The 14742-nt window shown below is 43.8% G+C and overlaps 1 protein-coding gene across 14 annotated transcripts in view; it reads left to right on the top strand.

Moving 5' to 3' along the window:
- Positions 1 to 14742, top strand: part of AKAP13 (A kinase (PRKA) anchor protein 13) — a 322135-nt gene that overhangs the window by 265081 nt on the left and 42312 nt on the right. For all 14 annotated transcript variants that reach the window (XM_010832167.1, XM_010832169.1, XM_010832166.1 and 11 more), the window contains one exon: positions 4907 to 5081. In XM_010832167.1, the coding sequence (XP_010830469.1) occupies positions 4907 to 5081 (175 nt within the window). The remainder of the gene's footprint in view (positions 1 to 4906; positions 5082 to 14742) is intronic.

Genomic DNA, 14742 nt, shown 5'->3' on the forward strand with positions numbered 1-14742 from the left:
TAATGAATCTGCCACTGACGGCGTTGGCAAGGCAGTACAAGCAGATACAAACATCTCGCACCAGTCTCCTTATTTCGCCAACCGAGGCACAGAGAAGTACGCTTCAGGTCACAGGCCAGGTCATATCTTGTGATCTGACTTCTGCCAAGTAATACTGTTCATTTCATGTTCACTCTTCAGCGGGAGTGAGCTGCACAATGTCTCTTTCCTTTAATTTTGTTAATAACCTCAAAGGACTGGAGTCTGGAGTTTGCTAGGAGAGGGCTGAAGAGAAAGGGGGCAGGCAAAAAGAAGGTGGTTTGTGTGCAAGTGAGCCCGTCAGCAGCGGCAGGCCGTCTTCAGGTGACCTGTCACCTCCCAGCTTCTCTTTGTCAGAGTGACTGCACTCTTCTGCAATGAGACTGCTTCCCCTTTCAGGCTCTTGGCCCCAAGATTTGGTCTCTGGCAGCTTGTGCTATCTCTAGCGATGGAAATTCTCCATAGTTACAAATCTGTAACCCTGGATTGCGATCCATTTCACATTATCTGGGTGCAGGCACCTCTTTAGCCACATTATCAGTTTATTAAGAAGCATTAAGAGTCACCTTTGATCGTTGTTACCAGCTCACTTCAAATAAGATTGTTTCGTCCTCACAAAGGATAGCTCAGCTTTTGTACATGTACCAAAAGATAGTAAGAAACAGGAGAATTGGTGAGTAATGCATTTTAGGATGATATTGTTGTTTAGTGACTAAGTCATGTCCAACTCTTTTTGCAACCCCATAGACTATAGTCTACCAGTCTCCTCTGTCCGTGGGATTTCCCAGGCAACAATCCTGGAATGGGTTGCCACTTCTTTCTCTAGGGGACCTTCCCAACCCAGGGATCAAACCCACATCTCCTGCATTACAGGGGCGTCTTCACCACTGAGCCACCAGGGAAGCCCCACACTTGATGTTAAGTTGCATTAAATACCTTGTCTGTCTTTGCCATTGTACCCACAGGAGGGCTTTTCCATTCAGAAAAGTTTGATTCTCTAAAAGGATAACATAAAAATAAGTGAATATTTTCTTGGTGTCATGATGCTGGCTCTACTGTTTTTCTTACCCATTGAATAATGTTACTTCTCCATAATGCTTAAAAAATTGAAATGCTACTATAGATGTTAGCACTAGTTTTTTAGTGTAAGCACTCTATATATAATATACTATATGTATAACATAATACACGCTATATATATATTTTTTTTTTTCATATCTGTAGCCATGTGAGTATGAGAAATTTGGGGGAAATTGAGTACTGATCCTTTATAGGTCCTTCCAAGAATTCTCATTAACTGGCATGAGTTAATAGATAAATATGTTGAGTCGTGTGTGTGTGTGAAAGAGGGAGAACCTAAACAGGAAATAAAACAGGAAGACTGGCAGGCAGTTTCTGCTTTTGTGTTTTAGTATCTTTAAGAGGTAGTACTGTTTCCTGTTAAGTGAGTCTGCTTGCTGCAGACTCATAACATAACAGACACACACATATAATATATATGTGTATATGTGTGTGTGTGTACATATATATAAAATGTCCTCATTACAGCGGGAGTGGGGTATGACCCGCTGTAAACCATCCTGTCACATCGGTTTTTTTTCCCTAAGCTTTCCTCTTTGCAGATGAGTAGGAGATGGTCAGAGATGTTTGAGACAAATTCTTAATCTGATTTGAAGTAGGCCTTTTTGGATGCAAGGATTGGATTCCGGCACAGATGTTAATCTACTCCCCGGCTTCATGACAAGACATTCAACTTCACCTCCCAGTTCCCGTGAAGTGTCTAAAAAAGAACTAAACATCTTAGCCTTTCAAAGGTGCCAACTAGGGTAAGGTAGTGTTTGCCAAGACTTAAAGCAGTGTTAGATATCATCATCTCTCTTGTTTCTTCAGTTGCTTAATCAAAGCATGCCTCACAGTTTTCCAGAGAGTTCTTTTTTTTTTTTAATCATAATTATTTGTCTAAAATGGTAGGTTTAGAAGAATCAAAATATCATTTCCCCTCATAGTATCCCAGTGTAGTTGTTCTTGCATTATTCCCATTAAATATTATTACTTTCCATTTCCCCAGCACACAGGTTTAAGGCATTTTGTCAGGAGTTAAACCTGGAAAAATCAAACTTCAGAAAACAGCCAATCACTGCCTTTCCATAGGCGGCTTCACCAAAAAAGTTTTCTTTAGAAATGTATGGCTTTTCAAATGAGGACATCTGTTTAAATAGATGTGTTCCTTAACTTCCAGCATTGAGAAAAATATCTGCCTCAATTTTGCCAGTGCTCCCGTCTTGCCACTTAAGCACTGCCCGCACCGCGTGTGCAGGGGAATTTGTCGCGTGTCGTGCCCTGGGTCCTCTGTTCCCCGGGCGGCAGGCTGCATCGGCAGCATGCAAACGGTTAAGCTTATCTTAAGGAAACCCACAGCCTCAGCCCTCCCCCGTTCCTTTTCTCAACCAGTCCCCAGCTTCCTCTTACTGTTTCTCTAGTGGTTGCTCTAATGGTAGCTCAAAACTGCCAGGCCCTGCCCCTCCGGCGTGAGCCCCTCCTCCCGTGAGAGCATATTTCCTGGCATGGGGGTCGAATCATGTCGGCAAAATGGGGCCGGTTTCATGAAGCACCCCTCATAACAGTGAGATTCATAGGACCAAAGCATGGGGAGGTAAGCGCCTGACTTCCTTACAGCACTAGCTTCCAACCAACACAGAGAGAGACAGTGGAGTTTGTTGTTTTGTTGTTTTTATCCTTGGAGGAGCTGGTTGGGATTCTCGCAAAGGATGGGGAGATGATGTGTTCAGATTTGAAGAGAATGGCAAGGCCTGGGGGAGTAAGCTGGCTGCCCACAGAGTTTCTTAACTCTTAGAGCAACTCTTTTCAGCTTTTTTGAGCAAAAAGGTCAGGTGCTTTTCAGTTTAACATTTTGTATATGAGAAGCCTTTAGCAAAATTTAGTTCAAAGAACAATTATTAGAAAAACTCGGTTTCTTCATACTGATTTTTATTAGAATTTTAGATACTTTTGCAGTTAACAAATTTTCACTCAGAACAGTTTCCTGTTTTATAAAGTGAAGTGGTTTGTTTTTCCTCCCTTCCTCTCCTGTTGTTTTTTATAGTTCTAAAGTATAGCAATTTGATTCTTAGATGTTTATTATATGCATGCTATTAACAAAGGACTTTACGTGAATCACAGACTTAACAAATGTTCACCATTTCAGTATAGCAGATGGGTTCTGAATACAGAGTCAGAAGACCTGGGCTTTTTATTTTAACTGCAGAGCATTTGCTGTGTGACATTCTGTGAGTCCACAAACGTCTCTAGTCCTTGGCAGTAGAGTGCAGTGACAAAGAGCTGAGCTTTACAGTTGGCAGATCTGGAACTTAGCTCCAGCTTGGGCAGTTACTGGTGTGTGACCTCTAGTACATGAGCCATCTCAGCCTTGGCTTCTCGAGTGTTACATGGAAATCATAGCTGGTCTTTACATGCCATTGGGTTGTTAATGAGAAATTTCATGATAGTTGCTTTCTGCAGTGTTTGGCGCATAATGATTGTTCCAACTCTTGCCTGCTATTATCTTTGTTATTTATCTTTTCAGTTAGGAAATGGGAGGCATAACACCCACCCTACTCACTTCAGAGTTATTGAATCAGATGAAATAATGTAGATAGAAGGCTTTGATTGAAAATAAGGCCTTTGGTAGTTGTCAGGATACCTGACTTCGGGGTATCTCTTTTTTCAGGAATTGTTTTGGATGACAGCAATACTGTTGTTATATGCCCTGGAAAATGAGTACCCTAAAGTTGGTGAGGACGACCACTACTAAATGCGTTCCTCCTACCTCTGTAAATTGCAATTCAGGGTCCAGTTAGTTTGAAAGAAAATTATTCATTTGCTGTTGATGAACCAGCCAAGTGTCTGTCTAACCGTGTCTGGGAAGGACCTTTTATGAAGAGTGTATGGTTAGACCACACGGTCCTCATCTCCTAAGGGTGGTGTGTACCTGAAATGCCCCTGACCGCTTTGGATATTTTATTAAGGATCTAGCACTCATGAGTATTTCTTTGCATTTTTAGGGTTTAAACCCCTCCTCCTCCAGTTTGAAATCTGGGCCAAAGCTGAACCTTGAAGCTCTTAATTAGTAAGAACAGCAAATGTCTATGTGGGGGATAGTTCATATTTCTGGCTAGAGTAGGGGAGGCAGTTAGCAGGTATGTGCCCTCTCTTGAGGGTATGTGATGGGTGGGAAGCAGTTGTGGGGAACCTTGAGTCATTTTTCACGCTGCCCAATCACCTCTCCCTCAGGCTGGTCCCAGAACCATCGCATCCTTTCTTCTGCTCCCCGCCCTGCAACTGGGCTCAGTGTGGCTGTTTCAGGAGGCCTCAGGGCCACCGCAGGCTGCTCCTCCTCCAGCGGCCCATGCTGGTCCCTTAGGCAATGAACGTGTCTATTGGCATAGCTTCCCTGGTGGCTCAGACAGTAAAGAATCCACCTGGAGTGCAGGAGATCTGGGTTCAATCCCTATGTTGGAAAGATCCCCTGGAGAAGGCAGTGGCAGCCCACTCCAGTATTCATGCCTGGAGAATCCCATGGACAGAGGAGCCTAGCAACCTATAGTCCATGGGGTTGCAAAGAGTCAGATACAACTGAGCGACTAACACTTTGACTTTTCAAGCCAGGGACAAAACTGTTCAACCTGCCCAGTCCTCCTAAGGCTTTTCTAATGCAACTCGAATACACACAACTTGATAAAAAAATTTTTTATGTCCAGGACAGCATTCCTAACTTTGATTCAAAACATTGACTAGCCACTGTTGACCACAGGTAGCCCAGTAGCCTTCTAGAAGGAGAGGCCTTCCAGTGTTTGGTTAACAATGTAATGTCGGTTGTTTTCTTTGGCAGGAAAAGGAAAAAGAGAAAGATAAAATTAAGGAGAAGGAGAAAGACTCTAAAGAGAAGGAGAAGGACAAGAAGAGTTTGAACGGGCACACTTTCAGTTCCATCTCTATTGTGGGTCCCATCGTCTGCAGCCAGTGCATGAAGCCTTTCACCAGCAAAGACGCCTACACGTGTGCAAGTAAGAGATGCGTGTGTTCCTGTGCAGTAAAACGCTCCAGGCTCGGAAACCTTCGTTTCTAGTTTCCTGTCCTTCCCACCCCTTATCTGTTCCTCTTTGATGTGGAGAAGTAGCCCTTTTTCTGTCTTCCTTTAAACAACATTGGAGACACACATTCCAGATAAGAGAATACAGAGCCCTTAATGTTGCTCAAAGAGCCGGATTTCAAATATCCCCTCCTGTTGTCCCTAAGCCACTGCCTTATTCCGGAAGTCCATGTCAGCATGAAAACCGTCTCGTAGCCTCAAACCCCGAAGCCGCCCCAGCAGTCCCTTGTCAGCCACTTCGGCTCGCTTTTTACTCCAGCACTAACCATTTGCAGTCCATGGGCCATCCAGAAGCAGGCTGCAATTTGCAGACCCTTGCTATGAGGCACTGCGTCTCAAAACACGGTTGCACACAAAAAGGAGTCGTGCTCATTGTGCGCACTGGGGAAGGTCAGGGAGGCCGCTTGTGGTCAGACGTGCTGATGTGAAGGCCAGTCATCCGGAAGGCGGAGGTGATGGGCGTCCCGTTACACCTGTAGCCACTTTGGACCGAGCGGTGACTAACCCAGTCCCCCAGCAGCGCTGCCCAGACCATGATGTCATGACCTGGTCTTGATTTCAGTCATTTGTGTGAAATATCGCAAGCGACTTGTTAACTCAAGATAGTCAACTTACTGAAATTTGAAAATTTTTAAAACTGTATCTGAGCAGAGTCAAGAGTTACAATAATAATTTCCAGTCGCTTGCTTCCTTAAATTTTAGAGGCAGAGTGGAGTGACAGCTGGCACAGAACCTGTGTTATGCATGCTGCAGCTGTTGTGCTTTTTAGACAACTGGTGTTAACACACACATGTTCGTAAAATGCCTTTTATGGATGTATTTTACTCCAGTTGTTGTCTCAGCCCTCTTTGTTCGACTGTCCTGTTTTTCCTAAAGAAAGCCGCTGGGGAGCTCTTGTGTCTGTATTCATCCTCTTGGGCAGACGTCACACACATTTATGCCCTCTGTCGTGTGTGACTTACCAGGAGATGGAGGACTCCTGCCCTGTCACGTGGTCCACGCAACCTCGAGGAGATGAAGGGCTGCCACTGCCCAGTGTGTCCCCAGCACGTCAGTCTGGAGCTCAGGCTCTAAAAGGACTCATTCTTAGTACACCAGTCCCTTGTCGCCAGGATAATTTCTTAGCTGCTAGACACAGTTTCTCAGTATTGGAGTGACTTGGTTGTCTGGAGCAGTGGTCACCAGGTCCTTTTTGGTATGCTTATCCACAATTAAAACATTCTTAGCCTCCTACACGTGACTTCCCAGGTGGCACTAGTGGTAAAGAACCCACGTGCTAATGCAGGAGATGCAAGAGATGTGGGTTCAATCCCTGGGTCGGGAAGATCCCCTAGAGCAGAAAATGGCACCCCACTCCAGTTTTTTTGCCTGGAAATTCCGTGGGCAGAAGAGTCTGCTACGTGTGTGTGTGTGTGTGTGTGTGTGTGTGTGTGTAATGTAAAAAGATTACATATGTGTCCTATATTATACTTCCAAAGAGCTCATTCTAGAATGAGAAGTCAGCGTTGCCATTTTCTTGTTTGCTGATCAGTTACTTTTAATATTCTCAGATGTACAGTTTCTGCAGGAGTTTGTCTTTTAGTTGAAACTACATATAATTTATAAGTGATATTATTGAGCACAGGTAAATTTACATTCATCGCAAGGTGCTTAAAGTAAACCCAAGGAGGACGTCGCTGTTCACACCCCTGACCTACCATCCCAGCGCCTCTTCTTCCCTCCAGAATCCTCTAAGATCACACATACCATGAGGCTGCCTAACAGCATGGCGGAGTGAGCCACCCATGTGTGTTAAATACTCCACTTCTCTTTTAAATCTGTACCAGTGAGAGCTGTGGAAATTTCCTCGTCCACTGCAAAGAATTGTCTCTGCTGTGAAGTGCCTGTTCTCCATGGCAGGAGTGTTGGCCTCAGAGAAGAATGGGGAGAGACCACATTTCTTGGTTGGCAGCATGAAATTCATATTCCAGCAACTCCCAGCAGTACAGCAGGCCGAACACCTGCTTTCTGCTATGAAACAGTTCTTAAAAATGCCTTTTCAACAAAATAAGTGTTTAAGAAAACTAGTACCTAACTGAGCACGCAAAAAAGAAAATCCCCAAGCAGTGCACATCCTGTTCTTCCGTTAGGGACTTGATTCGTTTCAACCATTTAATAACTGTCAGCATCTTCTGCCTGCGTTTGCTAATGCTTCTTCTTCGCAGTTTACCTTCCTTACATGGTATCTGGGGTTTCTTTTGTCATAAGTTCAGCTTCAGCTTCATAAGGCTTTCCCCTCCTGTGGGAATCTCGAGTCCCTGTTCTGTCACAGTGACCCTGTGGTGCCGCAGTCCTGCGTCTGTTTCAGTGGGATCCTGCAGGGTTTCATCATTGCCAGATTGGAATTCCACCAAACCTCTAGACACAGCTCCCTAGCTCAGGGTTCTAGGAGATACAAATGGTGTAAATCCGGACCGTGGATTCATAGGTAACACAGAATTCTCACTCCAGATCCAGGGGAGGGCAGGTGTGCATGGCTTTTTCCAGGCCCTTCAGGGCTGTTACAGTCTTTAGTTTAAAGCTCTTGACTATATTCACGGGTCTCAATTCCAGCCGCCACTATGTGCCCAGAAACCACGTGTCTGAGGGAGACGCTCTCTGCTTCTTAGAATACCACACAACCAGCGGGTGGATTTGAAAAATAACTGAATAAAACTAACAGTAAAAATAAAACTAATAACAAAAAATTTAAAAATAACAATAAAGGTAGCTCTTGAAGAATCTTCATGGAGATTTTTCACATATTTTAGTGTTCTGCATCATTGGTGGGTTGCTGTGATTTAGATTTTATATACATAAAGGAGCAGTGGCTTCAGTGGTGGGGAAGAGCTGAGTGAATATTCTAGGAGATCTTGGTGACCTCAGACTGAATTTCTTATTTTACTTTGAACTATCAATAAGTCTGGTGGCTCAAACAGTAAAGAATCCGTCTACCAGTGCAGGAGACACAGGACTCGGCTTTGATCCCTGGGTCAGGAATATCCCCTGGAGAAAGGAATGGTTCCCCACTCCAGTATTCTTGCCTGCAGAATTCCATGGACAGAGGAGCCTGGTGGGCTCCAGTCCATGGGGTCTCAAAAGAGTTAGACCTAACTGAGTGACTAACACAGCACCAATAAGTATGCATTTGAGTTCCTTATCTTAAATGAATTTATTCAGTAAAAATCAGTTGCCTGCAAGGCACTGTGTAATTCATTCAAAAGCTGTTTGTCAGCAAATATTCTTTGAGCAACCTGTGTGCCTAGCACCTTTCTCTTACTCTTTTTTTTTTCCCCATGAGTATGACATGTAACACTGTGTAAATTTAAAAGTGCCAAGTGTTAACTTGATGCATTTATATATTATAATCTGATTGGTGTTAATGTTTCCATATTTAGCACCTCTGTCACATCACATGATCCTTTTTAGTGGTTGGAATACATAATTAGAAACACCTTTCTCAAGTTGCTTATTACACAGTGGCTTAGGATGAGAGTTCTAAAGGTGTAATCCTTGGTACTTACTCATTGCAGCATTATTCATGTTGTGGAAAACTTCAAAGGAGCTAAATATGTAACAGTAAAAGATAATATATTCTTTAGGTGGCGTATTAGGCCAGTGGTAAAAATGGAATAGCTCAAAGGTCATAGGCAAAGTTTTTCTCTGGGGACTTCCCTGGTTGTCCAATGGCTCTGAGACTCTGAGCTCCCAATGCAGGGGACCTGGGTTCGATCCCTAGTTGGGGAACTAGATCCCACGTGCTGCAACTAAGACCCTGCACAGCCAAATAAATTAATTTTTTAAAAAAAGCTTTCTGTGAAGAAACTGATAGTTAGGACACTAGGCTTTGAAGGCTATTAGGCATCTGTGGCGATCACCCTACTCACCTCTTGTAGCAGAAAAGCAGCCACAGACAAGACATAAATGTGAGCATGACTGTGTTCCAGTGAACCCGCTTTTGCAAAACAGGTGTGAGCTGACCTCAGCCCCCAGGCTGTGGTTTCTCAGCCAGCGGAATAGATCTGCAGGTACCGACAGACATTTTGGAAACTTGAGAGGCAATAAATGGAACTGTGTGTATGATCCCAAATTATAGGAAACAGATAAGTAAATAGTAATTGTTTATGTAGCTATATGAGATTGTCTATAAGGATATACACCAAACTGTTAACAATTTGAAAAGGAGGTTAGAGGAGAGATTGAAGGGGACTAAGTTTTTTTTTTTATACTTCTGCATTGTTTGAATTTTTTAAGACTGTACTTGAATATTGGCTCTCTGAGTTAAAAAAAAAAGTAAATGTCATCTCAGTGGTAGTTTCAAAGGTTTTTCTGCTTGTCAGCTGGTCTCTGAAGAAGGCACAGACTATGTTGATGTTGACTGAAGAACATAATGGCTTTGAGCAGTTAGTTGGACAGAAGATCAGAGTTGCTGTGTCACTGTCCTGGTAGCTCCAGCGTGGACGAGAAGCAGACCCCACCAGCTCTCAGTTCTGAGTTATGATGTGAAATACTATCAGAAAGTTGAGGGACAAAAGAGCAGGAAAATCTTGTTTGAAGACCCAAAGAATGCTTTTCTTTGTGCTATTCTCTGCTGACTCAGACAATCAAGAATCTGCCAGCAGTGCAGGAGGCCTGGATTCGATCCTTGGTCAGGAAGATCCCCTGGAGAAGGGAATGGCAACCCACTCCAGTATTCTTGCCTAGAGAATTCCATAAACAGAGGAGCCTACACTCTGTGGGGTCTCCAAGCATCAGACACGACTGAGCAACCAACTCTTTGACTTTCATAGAGAACCATAGGTTTATGGTTATAGTGAGTGGATGACTCACTATATACTTCCCCGAGTAGCTCCAGAAAACTTTTCAATCTCAGTGCAGGCTGGAGAAAGTTGTCTGATGTTGTCGGTATGTGAAGCTTCTTACTACTGTCACTGGTTTTTGCATACACGTTATTTTCAGGTGAGAAGAGTTGAATTATTGTTAGTCTGTGTTAGAGTACAGTGACTCGGAATTGAACCTGTGCCTGGCACGTGACTGCTTTGTCAAGAGCAGAATATCCACTCTGATGGAGGAGAATGCACCTCTTGTAACCAGGCATCTTAAACCCACTTTTGTTCCCTCCATACCTTTCCCTGTTAAATAGAAATTCTCTTTTACTGGACTCACTCCATGATGAAATAGAGCTGGGGCACCTCAGACTGTTGAAGTGCCTATCCTGTTGGTGGTAGTGTCTACAGGACTCCCCCTGGAGAGGGGACCCGTGTAGCTTCTGGGAAATGTCTGTGGCCCAAGGACACTGAGCCACCCACAAAGAATCACCTGTAGGGGGCTGAGACTGATGGGGAACAACCTGACTCAAGAGATTTGAGGCTTGTAGACTGGAGTTCTCAGCCACCGGTCTTTGTAGCAATTAAATAGCTCTATAGGACGGTGGTTTTCAGAATGGTTTTTGTGGAACTGGTGTTTTGGAAGTTCCACAGATTGTGGGATTTATATATTTTTAAAACTAATTTACAGCCTACTGTAAATTTTTCCTTCCATCTTGAATTAATGAAGAATGTAATATGATTGCAAGGCAAGCCATTTTTTTTTTTTAAAGAAAACTACTAATATTTGTACCTACCTGTCTGTGAAAATGAAGATACTGTACTCTGTATTATGCATGAAAAGTGAAAGTGAAAGTCGCTCAGTTGTGTCCAGCCCTTTGCGACCAAATGGACTGTAGCCCACCAGACTCCTCTGTCCGTTTGATTTCCCAGGCAAGAATGCTGGAATGAGTTGCCATTCTCTTCTCCAGGGGCTCTTTCCGACCCAGGGGTTGAACTCAGTTCCTCCCTCCTGTATCACAGGCAGAATCTTCACCATCTGAGCGACAAAAATAAATACAGACATAAATTAGATGCTGAGGTAGATACGTGAACAGCAAGTATAATATCTACCTGATTGCTTATATTTTGATCCATCAGAACAGCTTCACTGTTCTCTTTCATTGCAAAAGTAAATGTTGAGATTATAGTTCAAATATCTGTGCTAAATATTTTACATATTTGGTAGCACACAATATAGCACTATTTTATTAAGGCTTTTTAAATATGGAAGATCAATAAAATAGTGGGTTAACTACTAGTTCTATGTTAACAGTGTTTATAATAGTAGGTAGAGGTTTTTTGTCTTAATTTGTAATTTTAATGTTGAGTCACCCAAGTTGTCTGTTTCTTCTGGAAGCAGACTATTTCATGGAGTCCAGTGTGTCATCGGAGAAGGCAGTGGCACCCACTCCAGTACTCTTGCCTGGAAAATCCCATGGACGGAGGAGCCTGGTGGGCTGCAGTCCATGGGGTCGCTAGGAGTTGGACACGACTGAGCGACTTCACTTTCACTTCTCACTTTCATGCACTGGAGAAGGAAATGGCAACCCACTCCAGTGTTCTTGCCTGGAGAATCGCAGGGACTGGGGAGCCTGGTGGGCTGCCGTCTCTGGGGTCGCACAGACTCGGACACGACTGAAGCGACTTAGCAGCATAGTGTGTCATCACAAGAGTCTTCTGTTTGGAGAATCTGTCAGGGAGGAAGTATTGTCCTGATGTCCTCTGCCAGCAGTTCTTTGACTTAAAGAAGTCACTTGATCTAACTACAGATGTCACAAGTTATCTTAGGTCTGCTTAGTGCAATAAGGAAGAAGAGTTAATGTTTTTAGGTTTAAACTGAAAGAATCAGACGACAAAAAGGAACTGTTGGATAGGGCCTGGTTACCCTAGTATATACCTAGGTGCAAAAATAACATTTTCAGTTTGTATACCACCCCACCTCAGAAACCTAGGGGCTCCCAGTCTCAACTGTAGCTTTGCAGTTCGTTCCAGGGTTAGTGTTGAAAGAAGCTCAACGTTCAGTGGTGGCCTTAAGATCTGTGTGTGACAGGGTGCAGCCTGCCACTTGTAAAAAAGAGGAGGAAAAATCAAGGCTTGAAAGCAAAGGAAACAACGTGTCGTCATCTTCCCCAAGGAGCAGAGGTAACGGGCTGCTTCTCTGCACCTTCCTGAAGAACAGGGCCTGCAGCGCCTGTTGTGGGTGTGAAGCACCATTTGTGATCTTGGCAGGAAGTGGAAACTATGAGTAATTTGAGGACTCAGAATCTATCTTCGCTTCCCTCCATCCCCTCTCATGTCCGGGTCTCTTCCCAGGAATCTCAGGAAACAACAGCATCCCTCCAGTTCCTTTACCTCCTAGGAAGCCCTTTCCTTGGTTTAACATAATCCTGTTTGCTGACCCTGGAGCCTCAGACCCCAAGTGGCTGCTCAGTTTTGACCCACGGTTTAGAAAGATCAGCCACCTGGTCCATCGTGGTCGGTGTGATGATGGCTGATGTTGGTCTTTGCCTGTCTTTCAAACATCTCTAGTCACTTTAATACATCTTTCTGCATGCAAATATTGAGAGATTCAGTAGGCTGGAACTTTTAAAACAAGTCAGCAACTCTTGACTTCACTGGAAAACACCTGGACCGGTCTGAAGTCATAGTCGTGGTGAAAGCTGAGTTCCTTTGGTGGACTTAGGTGGAAATGGTCAAGATCACAGACGCTAGAAATAGCCAAGGGGCAGGAGCAAAGCCTCCCTGAGGTTGGTTCCTCTGCAGTTTACTCTTGGAAAACAAACACACGGTGAAAGCAGAGTTCCCCCTTTGTCGGGAATAAGTAATTTAGGAGAAACTTGGCGAGTTTGTTTGTTTTAACTCAGCCAAAACTCGACTCTTATTTTAGGATTTTGGTAACTTGAATAGAGAAAGGAGGAGAGCATCTTTCCACTTCTTCCCCCTTGCAGTTATGTAAAGCTTCCCTTGAATAAGTCAGCTGTTCTTTCCAGCCACCACGAATAATTTGGTCTCTGGAATGCCGCTGGAGTCCTTCAGCGCAAGGAATCCACTACATTCGGGTTTTCAGATCTTGCCAGCGGTTCCGTTTTGTTTGCTTTAAACACATGCAAGATGATAACTGAGATCACTGTGGATTTATTTTCTGTTGTGTTAGCAGCTTCTGAGTACTTTTGTGGTAGGTTGCTTCTCCTGATTAGAAGAAAAGAAACAAGTGGACCAGCCTCAACCCAAGTAGGAACATAAAGAGTTCAGACTGCTTGTGATGGTCTGGTTCACCTTGAGATTTTGTCCTGAAAGGCAGCTCTCTGGACAAGCAGTTTTCTCACATTTAGAGTTCGTTGCTTAGATAGTGAAATACATATAACCGGTGAAAGAATAGAAGTGTGTTTAGAGGAAGGGACGGTGGAAGAGCCTCAGCAGTAAAGCCAGTTCTTATCCAAGCACAGCACTTTGGGTGTTGCTTTTTGTTGATTTGTTTACCAGCATTCTTACAAAAACTGCTCTTAGGTGAGCCCTCCAGCTACGGTGATGTAGCTCTCTTCTGTGGCTTTGGTCTTGTTCCGCATAACCAGCGCTGTGGTTATCACACCAGCTCCCGAGAATATCTTACAAGTCATTTGTATCTACGCTCTATCAGTCCAGACCAGGCCCTGTCTCACAGTCCCCAGAGAGTTTGAACCAGAAGTTGCAGAAATCCTTTTTGAGCATGTATTTCTAAATTTATCAGTATTTAAATGTTTTTCTGCTGCTGTTGTTTTGTTGGTGAGTGTTGACGTGATAGCAAGAAGTTGGACCTTGCTCTCCTTAAAGTTAGAAAAGTCTGTCTAACCCCTAACCTTTAGAAGGATCTGAGAATTCTCCTGCACGTGGATGCTGCTGCTCAGACTGGTCTCCAGGAGGAAGAGTGGTCAAAGCTCTTCAGCACAGCCCTCCCTGGAAAAGTGCTGCACGAGCCCTTTCTTCAGAAGCTGACACAACTCGGGAAGGTGAATCCTTCCTTTAACAGGCAGGCCTGGAGTGTTCACGCCACTCTCTCATTTCATTTCAGTTTGGCCTAGCCTCTCCTCTTAACTCTTCTTTAAAGCTGATTTTCTTAGGCCAGTCTCTCTAGTGGGTTGTTGGATTTCTCTGCTGAAGGTGAATGGGTGTATGGTGTATAACAGTTCACCAAAGCTCTGGTGGCAGAGTTTTAAAAGGTGAAGCAGCAAATAGATGCGCGCTCACAGCCCTGTGGGTTTTCCTTCGTATTCTTTTATTTGATGCCTCCGTGTAGCCAGGAAAGAAGCTACAGGCTGGGCTGTTTGCTTTTAAGTTCAGAGCAGTCTAATTAGGGGTCGGCTCTGTTCCCGTAAACCACGGTGCCAAGGCCTTCTTGAAGAACTTTGAAGAATGAAAGCATATTGCTTACTGCTCTTAGGAAATCTTTTTTGAAAAATAAATAAATAAAAGGCCAAATAATTATTTGATCTCCCTAACAACATGGTATAGAGTTTGTGACAGGAAGCTTGAAAGTGATATTAGATTGTCTTCAATTTGTATGTTCTTGGTAATCGTCTGTTTTCCAAAACAGAGGTTTTAACCTCAAGATTGTCAGTTGGGCCAAAGTTTCTAAATCGCCCACATACACGGCTAAATCCATTACCATGAACTGAGTCCAGGACAGCTGGGTAACAAGTTGAGTGGTTTTCA

Source organism: Bison bison, unplaced genomic scaffold, assembly GCF_000754665.1.
Source record: "Bison bison bison isolate TAMUID 2011002044 unplaced genomic scaffold, Bison_UMD1.0 scf7180017860443, whole genome shotgun sequence".
NCBI lineage: Eukaryota > Metazoa > Chordata > Mammalia > Artiodactyla > Bovidae > Bison > Bison bison.